Source organism: Dreissena polymorpha, chromosome 3, assembly GCF_020536995.1.
Source record: "Dreissena polymorpha isolate Duluth1 chromosome 3, UMN_Dpol_1.0, whole genome shotgun sequence".
Taxonomy (NCBI): Eukaryota; Metazoa; Mollusca; class Bivalvia; order Myida; family Dreissenidae; genus Dreissena; species Dreissena polymorpha.
Window position 1 is genome coordinate 50,753,901 of NC_068357.1, and position 15,958 is coordinate 50,769,858.

At 36.0% G+C, this 15,958-nt stretch overlaps 2 protein-coding genes across 2 annotated transcripts; one reads left to right on the forward strand and one right to left on the reverse strand.

Annotated features, from left to right (window-relative positions):
* Positions 1-1,100: 1,100 nt before the first annotated feature.
* LOC127872221 (mucin-1-like) lies at positions 1,101-1,664 on the forward strand. Its single transcript, XM_052415550.1, has one exon. It carries the CDS (start codon positions 1,101-1,103, stop codon positions 1,662-1,664), a length of 564 nt encoding a protein of 187 aa, XP_052271510.1.
* A 1,347-nt stretch (positions 1,665-3,011) lies between these two features.
* Positions 3,012-3,831, reverse strand: LOC127872847 (shematrin-like protein 2). The gene is made up of 2 exons (XM_052416263.1): positions 3,634-3,831; positions 3,012-3,292 (listed from the first exon to the last, which is right to left on the reverse strand). Exons 1-2 carry the CDS (start codon positions 3,827-3,829, stop codon positions 3,198-3,200), a joined length of 291 nt encoding a protein of 96 aa, XP_052272223.1. The 5' UTR covers positions 3,830-3,831; the 3' UTR covers positions 3,012-3,197.
* Positions 3,832-15,958: the final 12,127 nt, after the last annotated feature.

Genomic DNA, 15,958 nt, shown 5'->3' on the forward strand with positions numbered 1-15,958 from the left:
CCCTAAATCATTATCTTTTTCACAATCACAGTCGTTTTTACATCAAGCTGACGAAAACGTGCTAACATTTCTGATTTATGTGCAATCAAGACGGTTTATCCAGAGTGGGTATTAGAGGGCTTGTCCGTTTGACAATGAAATGTACATCCATCTATCTCGGATCAGACATCAATATTTCATGCGCGAGGAAGTTCATGGACTTGGGCCGTTGTTGGGGTGGACACGGGAGGGAAATCCCAATCCGGACCAAGGTCTATTTAAAACGCGGGTTTTCCTGCATTTGGAGTGGAGATTCTTTATTTGTAATTTGAAAATTTATTTAATTATTTTTGGTAGAGATATAGTCTTAAATGAAATTAAAAGACATGTGCAGAGCACACTTCTTGGTCTACAATCTTTACAAGCGCGTTGACATGATACTTCAAGTATTAATGCATTGAACATTAAAGGATCATTGCTTATGTTTTTAACGCCAAATTATTTCTAAGGAATTTCACAATTTTGAGGCTGTTTGGAGCATCAGTCTAATTTTTTTTTGATTGAATGAAGTAACAAGCTGCATGTGCCTTTCAATACAAGAGCTTAAGCATTCTGGGATCATTACCTCTTGCTACGTCAAGATTTTAACAGTAAATGCATACACTTATTTCATTGTAACAGTATAAGTTACTGCGAATATGTGTGGGAACACAACAACTCGGAACTAACTTAACCTTAATGTACAAAATCATTATCCCCTAATGGGACAGTAAACAATCCTTTAAATGAATTGCATCATGTATCTATTTTGTATGCATTCCAATTTCAAAAAAATCAATTACCGTAGTGTAATTTTTCTGGAAATACGTGAATCTATTACTGTTACATCATTACTCCATTAGTTATAGAAGAAAATCAAAACTTGAATCAAATAAATGTTCTGAAACAATGAAGTACCCATTTAAATTTTCCTATGTTGTACTTCCTTAAATACCCCTAAATGATCCCTAGGTCAATATCACAAGATTATCATTAACATTGATATGTTTTTACACTGTTTGTTCTTAAGAAAGTTCAGCCTATATTAATACATAATATACAAATTTAACTCACATGATAACATGTTTGAGCCTCTATGTCTACCACAACGGCTCCATATCTACCACGATGGCCCAATGCCTACCACGACGGCTCCGTGTCTACCACGACGGCTCCATGTCTACCACGACGGTTCCGTGTCTACCACGACGGCTCCGTGTCTACCACAACGGCTCCATATCTACCACGATGGCCCCATGTCTATCACGACGGCTCCATGTCTACGGCGGCTCCATGTCTACCACGACGGCTCCATGTCTACCACGACGGCTCCATATCTACAACGACGGCTCCATGTCTACCACGACGGCTTCATATCTACCACGATGGCTCCGTGTCTACCACGACGGCTCCATGTCTCTCACGACGGCTCCATGTCTCTCACGACGGCTCCATGTCTACGGCGGCTCCAAGTCTACCACGACGGCTCCATGTCTATCACGACGGCTCCATGTCTACCACGACGGTTCCATGTCTATCAAGACCGCTCCATGTCTACCACGACGGCTCTCACGTCATTCACGACGGTTCCATGTCTATCACGATGGCTCTCTACAAGCAAATTCTGCCATCACAAGTTTGCATGATGTTTCTTTTGCTTTAAGTTGCAAACGAATATGCAGATTACGAAACGCAGGCACCAAACAATATAAGGAGTCCTCCTTTTGCATTCATTGTTTTAAGTGCTCCATGGTTTTGTCACGCGATGTTTGCATATGCATTTAATTGCCTTGAACAAAAGAGAAACAATAAAAAGCAATGACTTGTTTTTTAATTTCAAGCAGCGATGCCGCCAACAAAAAAAGTATTGTTTGCGGTTTGCAAGGAAGGCTTTGGTGACGAGAAAACACATTACAAAATAGTTTGCATGTGTTTCAGAAATACGTGTACTTTTCATGTATATTTATGAATGTACATAACGCTAGTGTAGATTGAGCGAATCGAAACGAGCAGTCGATTTTTGTATATTTCATTTTGACGACTTACACTGTATACTGTCTGTACATTGAATATGCATTAGGGGGAGGATTCGAAATGATGCCCGTTGTTATGGCCGGCAGGCCGATTAACGCTGTTTATCATTACCACTTTCATATACTTCAGGGACGAGCTGTGGTTGGTACACGCGCTTCTTACATAGACGACATGGGCCCAATATCCGTTCACGGAAGCATGTGCGTTTTGTTTGTGGTCACTATAACGGACTGGTGGGGTTTCCTTCGGGTGCTCCGGCTGAACCCCCCCCCCCCTCCAACAACACAATACTACATTAAAATAGCAAATATTTTAGTAACAACTGAGAGCTGGAACACACTCCGTGTCAATCTCCACGCAGAGTTGTCGTTCCATGCTCTCGGATACAATCCAATGCTGGTTCCAGTTAAATCTCTGCGCGCAGGTTGACTCCGTGTCCACACATACCGCAGCCTCAGACGTGGAAGGAATACTCACACACACACACACACACACACACTGATACCAGAAACAGAGAATAACTTATCTACTGGAAACCTGTTTGAGTAACGTGTATGATATAATTTATTACATTGTTTGGTGTATTAATTTTCGCACAGATCTGGTACTTAACTGCTTGACGCGCTAATATTGTGGAGAACTTAATCCAAACGTCATAAATTACGGCACACGTTATATGATGTCATGATAGCTACATACGCATTTTGAGCAAAGCAATTATAGTTTACGAATACTGCAATGGTCATAATATATTTGGGTAGTAGAATTGGCTCAGTTTGCACGATGCTAGTAAATCTGCAAAATACAATAATGCTTGTTTTACAAAGAAGAAAACAACATAAATAACTTTAAAAACAACAAAATAATATCGATATCTTGTATAACGGCAAAAACATTTAGCACAATAACAAAGACACCATATGCGTAAGCATCACATGCAGATATTTATTCGTCATGGTTCAAGCCATGTTTGCATATTTATGACAACTATAGATGTGTGGTTAACTACGAACAAATCACAAGCTTTATTAGCATCATCATTCATTTGTTCTTTAGCAATGATGGAGATTTAACAATGTGACTTTAAAATATTAACTATGAATGACATATTGCGTAAATAACGTTCTATAAACAGTTACCAGTTTCTAGTAATTGTTCTTGTTGTTGTTATTGTTTCCAATACCACCTCCGATACCAGCGCCACCGAACAAAACGTTGATTATGATGATAAATACAAAATCTGCAAGACAAAATAAAACTCGTAAACTTGGTAATAACGATGGTAAACTTTTAAGAATAAATGATGAAAAACTAGCCGTTTTTCATTAATAAAATAGACCAAGTATTAATCATATTCATATGACGCTTTGGAATTGTTATAATGCTTGTATGGTGCAAAACTAGAATAAAATTTCATGAATATGAGACACACAGCATTGTAACTGCAACTTTGTTGAATCCACCTAATGTGAGATCTTAATAAACGAAATTAGAGGGACGTTATATATCTGTAGAGACGCTGCAACAAACAACAAGTCTATACAACATTGTATAAATAAAGAAAATAAATCAAGCACTTACAGAAAATAAGGATGCCGAAGATTACCCCGAATCCACCTTCGCCGCCGCCTCCCATACCGCCCCCTATACCTCTGTATCCATAGTTACCGTATCCAACAGCACCACCGTAGGCCGGATATCCCCCGTACAGTGCCGTGGAGGATACCATGGCAATCACGCTCAACACGCACAGCGCTCCCAGCACGAATATTTTCATGTTTGTATTTTATCGATTGCTATAAATGAAAATTAATATAGTATATTGCAAGCTGGTACCCTCACCACTCTGTCCATGTGGTGAAGAAGAACAACCTGCTGAACATGTTCTTCAAAGATGCAAAAGACACGATCGGGAGCGAGCTGCGAAGTGGTCCGAAGACACAACCCTCAACAGAAAACTGTATGGAGGTCTAAGATCTAAGACGGACAACAACATTCATTGCAGAAACTGGCATGATTGTGTAGCGCTAACGCCAAGAAGAAGAAGAAGAATATTGTATATAATAATTATACACGTATATACGAAAGCCAGTTGATATAACGATTATAACTCCTCAAAGATTCATCATACGTTTAAGATCAAGTACATTATATATATATATATATATATATATATATATATATATATATATATATATATATATATATATATATATATATATATATATATATATATATATTTAAAAGGATAAAACTATCAATTAAGTTGTTATAAATTACCAACATAAATTAACGAAATTTGAAATCGCTTCCTTTAAGTGAGTTGTTTATTATTATATACTAAATTACAATAATGATTTAAATCAAATATAATGTATTCTTTCCTATAGTAAGCATGGTAAGAACATGGCGTAGACTCACTATTCCAAGTCTTATGCTCAAAAGAAAGAATTGGTTTCACTAGTTCTTAAAATACTCAAATCGGAAGCCTCTCTTTTTTGGATAAATAAAACCGTTATGTATATGTCCGGCGTCCCGGGCATTGTTTATCGGATTGAGAAAAGCCAATCAATCGATTATGTCAATAAATATTGCGTGGCCTATGAAATTATTTGAAAATTTAGTTGACGTGTGCAGGATTGGTTTAAGGGGACTTATCACAGAATTTTGCATGTTTTAAAGTTTGTTATTAAATGCTTTCTATTGATAAATGTAAACATTTGCTCTGAAAAGCTCGAGAAAATCAAGAATAAAATTTAAAAAAAGAAAAAAAAGTAACCCGAAACAGGGCTCAAACCACTGACCCCTGGAGTCCTGGGAGTAAAAAGTCTACCACTTAGACCCCTCTACCATCTTGCCGCATACAATGAAAGTTGTATTGAATGCTATATATAAGTAATCCTCGTAGTTTCACAAAATATAACGACAACAACACAACTCTCCAAATTATTCAATCGTTTAGCGTTGCAACGCTTTATAATTCTCAGGTTTTTAAATCGTCAAAAGATGCATATAATGTCTATTTTAGAGCATGGTAAATGTTCAGTATTACTGTTTCCTCACACATATCATAACAACAGCGAAAATTTGCGAATCTGAAACATATTTTTAAATTTTATTAATTTACCAAAACGTGAAAAGGCCGTTTAAGGCGACCGACATCGTTGCATGCGACACGTTCTCTTGATGTGACAACAGTTTGCAGCAAGAAATGACACAAACTCGAACAAGGGTCATACCACCTGCTCCCATCTCGAACAAGGCTTATACCATATGATACCATCTCGACCAAGGGTCATACCACATGCTCTCATCTCGAACAAGGTCATACCACATGCTCCCATTTCGAACAAGGGTTATACCATATGCTCAAATCTCGGACAAGGGTCATACAACATGCTCCCATTTCAACCAAGGGTCATACCACATGATCCCATCTCGAACAAGGGTCATTCCACATGCTCCCATCTCGAACATGGGTTATACCACATGCTCCAATCTCGAGCAAAGGTTATACCACATGCTCCCATCTCGAAAAAGGGTCATACAGCATGCTCCGATCTCGAACAAGGGTCATACCACATGCTCCCATTTCGGGCAAGGGTTAAACCACATGCTTCTATCTCGAACATGGGTTATATCACATGCTCCCATCTCTACAAGGGTTATACCACATGTTCCCATCTCGAACAATGGTAAAACCACATGCTCCCATCTCGAACAACGATCATACCACATGATCCCATCTCGAACAAGTGTGATACCACATGCTCCAATCTCGAACAAGGGGCATACACCATCTCCCATCTCAAAAAAGGGTCATACCACATGCTCCCAACTCGAACATGGGTAACACCACAAGCCCCTATTTTGAAAAAGGTTATACCATATGCTCCCATCTCGAAAAAATGTTTTAAACATGTCCCCATCTCGAACAAGTGTTATATTATACCACATGCTCCCATTATTTGGGGTCGCTATAATAGCATATAAATATGCAGAATTGTTCATATATAACATGTCTCAATTATAAATAGGAAGTCATGTGCAAGGCTAAACATTGTGAAGGTTTGATAACCGAAATTGATCTGAGTACCAAACAGGTATGGCCTAATTCCCTTGAAGATTACAAACTATTCAATTCGTTAGCATAAAGTGCACAATATTTTGTAGGCATACGTCATTGTAGGCACGTATAGGTTGTTTCCCTTGCCCCATAGTACAAATTATGAAAGGTCCTGGTATAAGCAATTCATGGAAAAAATGTCATGGTTTGATAACAATTACTTGTCATTTGTTTCCTCGATATTTCTCTTTACCACAATCCACACAGAGGTATTATTCAATAATACAAATGTACTTTGCTTTAGGATCACTCCTGAACATATTGGAATCTGCACTTCTGTATACAAACTGGTACCATAAGATTGTTTTATCAACTTGTTGCATCGAAATGATCGATTAACACAACGTTACCTATAAAACTGACTTTTACGACGCATACAAACAATTGGACAAAAGAAACTCATTTTACATGAAAATAACCGGTTAACTGGCGAGAATAAAATCTTATTTAAAGAAATAATTTGTCTCTGATTCACTTCAGCCACATTGAATTGCTCTTTGTATGTGGCAACTGAACACATAACAAAAATGTAATAATATAAGGCCGTTAAAGAAATGTAGCTTTAACACATTTTAAGCATTTGAGGCATTACGTCTCACAATTAATAATACCACGTGGAATAAAGTGTGAGCGCGTCTTCCCATTGGCCTGCCCCTAGGGCTGTAGATGGCTCCGCGATACCCAGATCCGTCTGTGGCTGTGAAGCAGTCGCTATTCAAACATGATACATTAAAGGTTAATATGGACGTATGCGGCTACGGTGGGTTTCCCCAAAAAAAACTACCCGGACATTTTCATCATTCTACACATTTTTTGAAGATGGACAAAGGCACTCCCATGTATTTACTAGCCCGAACTAAAGCTCTTCCATGATTTTACTAACCCGGCAAAAAGCTCTCCCATGATTTGACTACCCAGGACTAAAGCTCTCCCGTGATTTTAATACCCAGGACAAAAGCTTTTTTATGATTTTACAACCGTGACAAAAGCTCTCACATGATTTTACTGACCCTGACAAAAGCTCTCCCATTTTACTACCCAGTACAAAAGCTCTCCCGTGATTTTAATACCCAAGACAAAAGCTTTCCAGGGAATTGACTATCCCGGACAAAAGCTCTCCCATGAACTTACTAGCCCGGACAAAACCTCTCCCATGATTTAAACTTCCCAGGACAAAAGCCCTCCAAGAATTTACTGCCCGTACAAAAGCTCTTCCATGAATTTACTAACCCGACAAAAGCTCTCCCATGAATTTACTAACCTGGACAAAAGCACTCCAATGAATTTACTACCCAGGACAAAATCTCTCCCGTGATTTTAATACCAAGGACAAAAGTTCTCCCATGATTTTACTACATCGGACAAAACCTTTCCCATGACTTTATTAACGTAGTTGTTTACTTGTGGTGTTATTACACAAGCTCTAATAAGAATTTACGTGTGACATGATTAACCAAAGTGCTTACGGAGAACAAACACACTGTCACTTTAGAAGAACATATCTCGTTACTGCAGTAACAAAGTGTCAGAATTTAAATTGAAAATTTACTCAGGCTTTATATATATCTTATGCGGTCTTTAAGATGAATATTCTCAGGTATTTCATTCTAAATGTCTTTGTAAAGCAATGATGAAATATTAGACGACATGCAATATACTTTATTTCATGTCAAAATGTTAATTATTTAAGGAATAAAGAAGAGAATTTCAATACGGGGCGTGATCCATTTATTAAAGAACATGTATCCCTGTATGTGTTTAACCAACACGAGTCTAAATAATACAGTATGGCAATGCAAGGTTCACGGTGGATACGTGAAACTATACTTGAAAAATGTAAAACCTCATGCATGTTCCATTTTTTTAATCTTTAAAATATTTCAGCAATAAGCAACCTGATAAAGATTCGATCGATAACAACAAAACTGTGTAGTTACAAAATCTTTCAAATAAAAACAACCTTTCGATGATGAACTTCGTTATTTTTGATTTGGAAAGTATGATATTTACAATTTAACATATCACGAGTTCATGCGTCCGATTTTTCGTTCATGGAAAAATTGTTCAAATGTCCAATTACCGTTTTAACTAATTTGAGACTGCCTTGCTTTATCAAAAGGGTGACATACGAAGCTAATTCTTGAACATGATTGTTTATCAAAAGGGTGACATACGAAGTTAATTCTTGAACATGATTGTTTATCAAAAGGGTGACATACGAAGCTAATTCTTGAACATGATTGTTTATCAAAAGGGTGACATACGAAGCTGATTCTTGAACATGATTGTTTATCAAAAGGGTGACATACGAAGCTAATTCTTGAACATGATTGTTTATGAAAAGGGTGACATACGAAGCTAATTCTTGAACATGATTGTTTATCAAAAGGGTGACATACGAAGCTAAGTCTTGAACATGATTGTTTATCAAATCCAATTTAAGAGTGTCATGTTGGAGACCTACAGTAAGGAAATCTTTGCAATTGTCGGCAAGCATCAGATGCGTGACGGTATTGAATGTTTACACGCGAAATTGAGGTATCAATTATTAACTTACAGCTCTTGATAGAAAAGTGAAGGGTATTCACATCATGTAGAAAGATTATTGTGTGCTTTACTGTGGGTTTTAGAAAAATACCAGGAAATGAAAACTTACAACTCACTGTTTTAATCATGGCAGATTATCGATATTTTTCACTATAAAACTGTGAAATGGCGTCATGTTCGTGATTTTATGACGTCGTTATTTTAGCATAATTCAAAAATAATCATTAGTAAGCATGAAATATAAGGACACTGTGTTGGAATTGGTGGAATATACATTATAACTGCTAACTGTGATATGTCATATTTGCAATCTAGTAGACAGTTTTATTAAAAATTACCGATTGCATTCCTGCTAATCTCCTGGTATATAGGCTAAGAATTGAGAGTAAGGTTTGTCAATGGGTTGTCTCTTATGGCCGAACTAGCTGACCCGTTATCGCGATGAATGAAACTTTTATAAATAAAGACGTTATTCGTTTATATTGTTAACCCATGTAGTTGTGTCCCTAGTGCGAGATGCTGTTGAAACCCAACGATTTATACTTACATACATAGTAATGTTTAAGCCGATTCACTATAAAACAAAACTAAAAACTTACAAAAACTTAACAAAATAGTCAAGTCAATTTCAAGTTTACATTTAACATGTTAGTGTTGTTCCTTGATTTTTTAATTTTTACTATTTATATTCGGTTCTGTTATGTTCTTTCAAGACTTTATCGTTGGTTTAGGCTTTAAGAATAAAAATAATCCGGATTGGTACGACATATTTGATTGCTTGCAAGTTTATATAAGGATATAGATCAATACCATACCTGACAACTGTCAATTTACGCATGGAACCACGCATGCACTTGTGTTTCAATTAGGCGGCTAATCATGTTTTATCGTAATGACCGAGAGTCTGCCAGGTCTCCTGATGTGGATTGATTAGATGCTCTATAGCAGACATTTTCTAGGCATAATCAGCGACAAAATTATGAGGTGTATACTTGATAATGCATCAATAATTATGGGAATCACTTAAATGAAGAGCTACTTACTAGTGTTTGGAATCAGAACACTAATTATTCATTAATGTCACATAGACATAAGTGACTGACTAACTAAATAAATAAAACAACATGTGTGAACTTTTGTTATTTAGTACAGATATACCATATGCAGATTGTCAACATTAGAGTTAAACATTTTTTTACTTCTTACATAACTGGAGGGATTTATTTATATGGACATAAATTAACTAATGAACTTTGTAAAACGATGTATGTACACCCTTCTTAGCCCAGTTTTGATTTTAATTGCAAATTTTATTTAAAGTACCAAATCTAGTGCAAACAAAACCTGTTTTATGGAAGTCCGGAGAGCTCAAAAACGCAGCGTATTGTACTATACATTCGTCGAAAAGATAAATCAATTCTGCGTGTTTTGATATGTAAACTTTAAAATTCGGAAGAAAAACTACCACATAACAACAAACAGAACCAAGAGTCAACGGCTAAAAATACACCTTAACGTCAGCATTCATTTTCCGTATTTTTTGACGTTACGTAACTTGACGCCAGTACTGAGCGCGACGTCATGAACGATCTAATCTCTAATCGTAATCTGTATAACATTATGACTATATCCTTGCCTACATGAATGTAAGTCATGATAATCCATTCCTGAAAGAAAATAAGAGATGACATGTCAATTAATGATTGTACAATGTGTTCTATTAGTATTTAAAAATTTATATTAACCAGTCTATAACTTGTTTTAAATGCAGAATACATTATAAATCGCACAAAATATGACACATCAGGGGAACTATATTATTTCAACACCCTAAGTAGTTTTTTTAAGTCACGTGATCAATTGTCTACCGATATACACATTACAATACAGGGCCAAACATTTCAAAAACAAAATTGAACATAAAAAACATTTTAGCAGTTGATATCGCAATGAAACTGATAATATTAAAACCTGTACTTTTTACGTCTATAAAGTTTGCCAACGTTGATGAGTAGTCAGTCCATGCTTAGTACTGAATGCAACGAGACGAATATTGGTGTATAAGATCGCAACTGTAAAAACGTTGGTTTAGAACCGGTATATTAGAAGCACAAATCAATAAGGAAAGAGGACGCCAGCAGTAGCTTTATATCATTACACTTTATTTAGAAAATGTATACTTTCGTCACAGCGTTTATAATAAATCTGATGAGGGCAGCGTATTCTCTCCGCGTAAATTATGGCTTATGATAATGATTATCATTCATTTATATTTAATTCCAGATCTAATCTATCGGTAATACACGGAATACCAAAAGTACATGTAGTTTATGGTCGGGACAACAATGGTCGGGTAAGTGGAAGCAAACGAGTGTTCAGGCCTTACGGTCATTATTTGATGCAAAAGTCCCATGGCACACCTCGGCAACGCCTCCATGTCGTCCACGCTGACTCTAATGTGACATGCAAATCCTGCCATGACGAGTTTGCTTTAAGTTGAAAACAAATATACAGATTCCGAAATGCAGGCACCAAACAACGTCAAACGGCCTCTCTTTTAATGCACTGTTTCTGTGTTTCTGAGGTTCGTCACGCGATCGATGCATATGCATTTAAATTGAAAAAAGTAATAACCTTTTACTACATTTCTGGCAGCGAAACCCGCAAAAACGAAACGTAGTCCACACGGCTTGCTTACGGTTTCCACGGAAGGCGTTGGCGGAGAAAAAAATGAATGGCGCAATATGAGGTATGTGTTAAGGTCATACATATGAGCTTCTTGGAAAAGGGGGTTTAATGCAAGTGCGTAAAGTGTCGATCCAGATTAGCCTGAATGTAGGATATTTGCCCCTTCGGACATCTGCCCCTGCATGAAATCAGGACTAAACGGACATCTGACCCTTAACTCAAATTCTCAAGGTGGATATTTGCCCCTTCACTCAATTTCTCAAGGTGGACATTTGCCCCTTCCCTCAATTACTCAGGTGGACATTTGCCCCATGGGACAATTGCCCCTCTATTGAATTAATAATAAGCATTGTTTTTTATAATTATCTTTATTTACTAATTTTCAAACATGCATGCACATAGAGAATACTAGGTTAGCGTTGAATACAGAGAAGTTTATGTTGCGAGGCTTAGAACGCCGGGAGCGCGAGCCTTGGCGAGCGCTTTCGGTGTTCGAGCCGAGCAACATAAACTTCTCTGTATTCAACGCTAATCCTAGTATTCCATTTATCCCATTTGATTTTTTTCAACGAGACATTTAACATAAATAGATCTAATAACCTTAACAATAATTTTAATTCAGTCTTAAAAGCGCTTAAAATCTAACGAATGTAACCATGCGTAGTGATATAAATGTATTTGTTCTGGTACGCAAAATAGTTTAAAAAAATTCACACAAACTGTAAAACAAGTAAAAATATCACCATATGCCTCGATTCAATTTTACGCAGTATCCGAATTGTAACACATTACGACCGCAAAAAGAGGATTTTACTTTACTATAATTCATTTTATTTTCGAAAGAAAATGATTAAAATGCAATATGGCGGCGATTGCTTCCTGACAAAATGATGGCGATGTCAACATACATGTACACCGTCGACGACCTTGACAATTTCGACGAGTAAACAGACAATTGCAGCGACTGACACTTTATTTGAACTTATATACAGGGCAATACGTTTTCCGACTTAAGACGACGAATTTAAGTAAGCGCAAATCGTGTTTTTATATAATGTTATGGGTATGCCGTGTGTGATCAGATGCATCAATGGCGTCCATGTTAAAATCATTTTCCCGAGAACAGGGAACGACAAAAGTACAAAAAAAGCAAAACACGTTTAAACTAGTATCTTACCTTTAATTATCCTTTAAAATTCTTCTAATAATCCATTTAACTCAATAATTGACGATTTTGCATCTAGGGTCTTTAATAATTATTTTAGCATAGTTAAATAAAGACCCTTATGCCATCCTATCACTATATTCAAATGAGTTAACGAACTCAATCAACTTTCTTCTTCGTTACACGATACGTCATGTACTCTACATTACTGCTGTTTAAATGAACCGGAGCAGTTTATCAAATAATAGCCGTTGGTAAACTCGGTTGCATTTGTAGATTTCTGCATACAAACATAATTATGTTTAAACTTGCACACTTTTTTATTTGTCTATGGTAAATGCGCTTATTGTACAAGAAAATAATTTAATATATAAATACACAAAGAATGAAAACATTCCATTACACAACAAATAAATGAGTGGATAATACCCGTGTACAAAATGGGACTTTCCGAATTCCAGTGTGGGGCTATTTTTACCATCTTATACTTTACACAGCTCTATGCCGAACGTATATTAAATCGGAAAGCAAATATTGCAGATAATTTATGAATTGTGCGATATTTGTATGGCTTATTGTACATTCAGTTTCTTAAATCTCAAAAGTATAGGCATGGGTTATAAACAATGCACATTACACGAAATAAGGAAAATGTGATAAATTGACAATTCAAATATGTCGATATACAGTACATGTACATGTGAAATAAGTTGCGTTTATAATAAATACTCAAATTTTTTTGGGGGGAAAATGATGCAATAAGTGTCATTTTGAGCTGATTCATCACTATACGGATGGCGAAAAATTATGTCATATGACTAGATTTTAAGGTTGAAGGTCGTATAATTTTGAAGCTAAAGTTTTCTCGACTTTATTTCTTATGAAAAATCATTCAGTGGTAAAGTAAAAAATAGTCCGTGCACGCGACAGGTATATCCCACTGTGTTGAATACAGGCTAGTATATTTCATAAGGTGTTATACCGTCAATGTCGCGTTAAAAATGGGATAAATAGAGAATACTATGTTAGCGTTGAATACAGAGAAGTTTATGTTGCGAGGCTTAGAACGCCGGGAGCGCGAGCCTTGGCGAGCGCTTTCAGTGTTCAAGCCGAGCAACATAAACTTCTCCGTATTCAACGCTAATCCTAGCATTCTATTTATCCCATTTGATTTTTTTTTTCAACGTGGCATTTAACATAACTAGATCTAATAACCTTAGCCTAACAATTAATTTAATTCATTCTTAAAATTGCTTAAATCTAACGAATGCATTCATGCGTAGTGATATAAATGTATTTGTTCTGGTACGCAAAATAGTCTTTAAAAATTCACACACAAACTGTAAAACTAGTAAAAATATCACCATATGCCCCGATTCAATGTAACGCAGCATGCGAATTATAACGCATTACGACCGCGTAAAGAAGATTTACTTTACTATTATTCATTTTATTTACGAAAGAAAATGATTAAATCCAATATGGCGGCGATTGCTCCTGACAAAATGATGTCGATGTCAACATAGATTCTACATGTACACTATCGACGAGTAAACAGACAATTGCAGCGACTGACACTTTATTTGACTTAATATGCAGGGTAATACGTTTTCTGACTTCGGACGACGAAATTAAGGACGCGCATAACGTGTTTTTTTATATAATGTTATGGGTATGCCGTGTGTGATCCAATGCATCAATTGCCCCCATCATGGATATGTTAAAACATTTCCCCGAGAACAGGGAACGACAAAAGTACAAACAAAAACCAAAACACGTTCGAACTAGTATCTTACCTTTAATTATCCTTTAAAATCCATCTAATAATCCATTTAACTCTATAATTGGCGATTTTGCATCTATGGTCTTTAATAATTTTAGCATAGTTAAATAAAGACCCTTATGCCATCCTATCACTATTTTCAAATGAATTTATTAACTCGATAAACTTTCTTCTTCGTCACACGCTACGTCATGTTCTCTATGTACATTATTGCTATTAAAATGAACCGGAGCAGTTTATCAGATAATAGCCGTTGGTATACTCGGATGCATTTGCAGATTTCTGCATACAAACATAATTATGTTTAAACTTGCACAATGTTATTTGTCTATGGTAAATGCTCTTATTGTACAAGAAAATAATTTAATATATAAATACACAAAGAATGGAAAACATTCCATTACACAACAGATAAATCAGTGGATAATACCCGTTTACAAAATGAGACGTTCCGAATTCCAGTGTGGTGCTATTTTTAACATCTATAACTTTACACAGCTCTATGCTTAACGTGAATTAAATCGGATAGCAAATATTGCAGATTATTTATGAATTGTGCGATATTTGTATGGCTTGTTGTACATTCTTAAATGTCAAAAGTATATTCATGGATTATAAACAATGCACATTACACGAAATAAGGAAAATGTGATAAATTGACAATACAAATACCGTTTGTCGATATACAGTACATGTACATGTGAAATAAGTGGCGTTTATAATAAATCGTCAATTTTTTTTCGGGAAAAATGACGCAAAAAGTGTCATTTTATGACGCTATCAATCAGCTGTTTCATTCATGAACCGGAGCAGTTTATCAGATAATAGCCGTTGGTATACTCGGATGCATTTGCAGATTTCTGCATACAAACATAATTATGTTTAAACTTGCACAATGTTATTTGTCTATGGTAAATGCTCTTATTGTACAAGAAAATAATTTAATATATAAATACACAAAGAATGAAAACATTCCATTACACAACAAATAAATGAGTGGATAATACCCGTGTACATAATGTGACGTTCCGAATTCCAGTGTGGTGCTATTTTTACCATCTCATAGAGTACATGACTTAGCGTGTGACGAATCAGAAAGTTTATCGAGTTCATAAATTCATTTGAAAATAGTGATAGGTTGGTATGAGGGTCTTTATTTAACTATGCTAAAATAATTATTAAAGACCCTAGATGCAAAATCGCCAATTATTGAGTTAAATGGATTATTAGATGGATTTTAAAGGATAATTAAAGGTTAGATACTAGTTCGAACGTGTTTTGTTTTTTTTTGTACTTTTGTCGTTCCCTGTTCTCGGGGAAATGATTTTAACATGGGGGCCATTAATTCATTGGATCACACACGGCATACCCATAACATTATATAAAAAACACGTTCTGCGCGTCCTTAAATTCGTCGTCCGAAGTCGGAAAACGTATTGCCCTGCATATTAAGTCAAATAAAGTGTCAGTCGCTGCAATTGTCTGTTTACTCGTCGATAGTGTACATGCAGAATCTATGTTGACATCGACATCATTTTGTCAGTAGCAATCGCCGCCATATTGGATTTTGATCATTTTCTTTCGAAAATAAAATGAA

Excerpts from the sequence above, each read along its gene's own strand:
- LOC127872221 (XM_052415550.1), top strand. The coding sequence starts at position 1,101 with ATGTTTGAGCCTCTATGTCTACCACAACGGCTCCATATCTACCACGAT.
- LOC127872847 (XM_052416263.1), bottom strand. The coding sequence starts at position 3,829 with ATGAAAATATTCGTGCTGGGAGCGCTGTGCGTGTTGAGCGTGATTGCC. Across the intron at positions 3,293-3,633 it reads CTTCGGCATCCTTATTTTCT|ATTTTGTATTTATCATCATA; the intron begins GTAAGTGCTTGA and ends TTTGTCTTGCAG.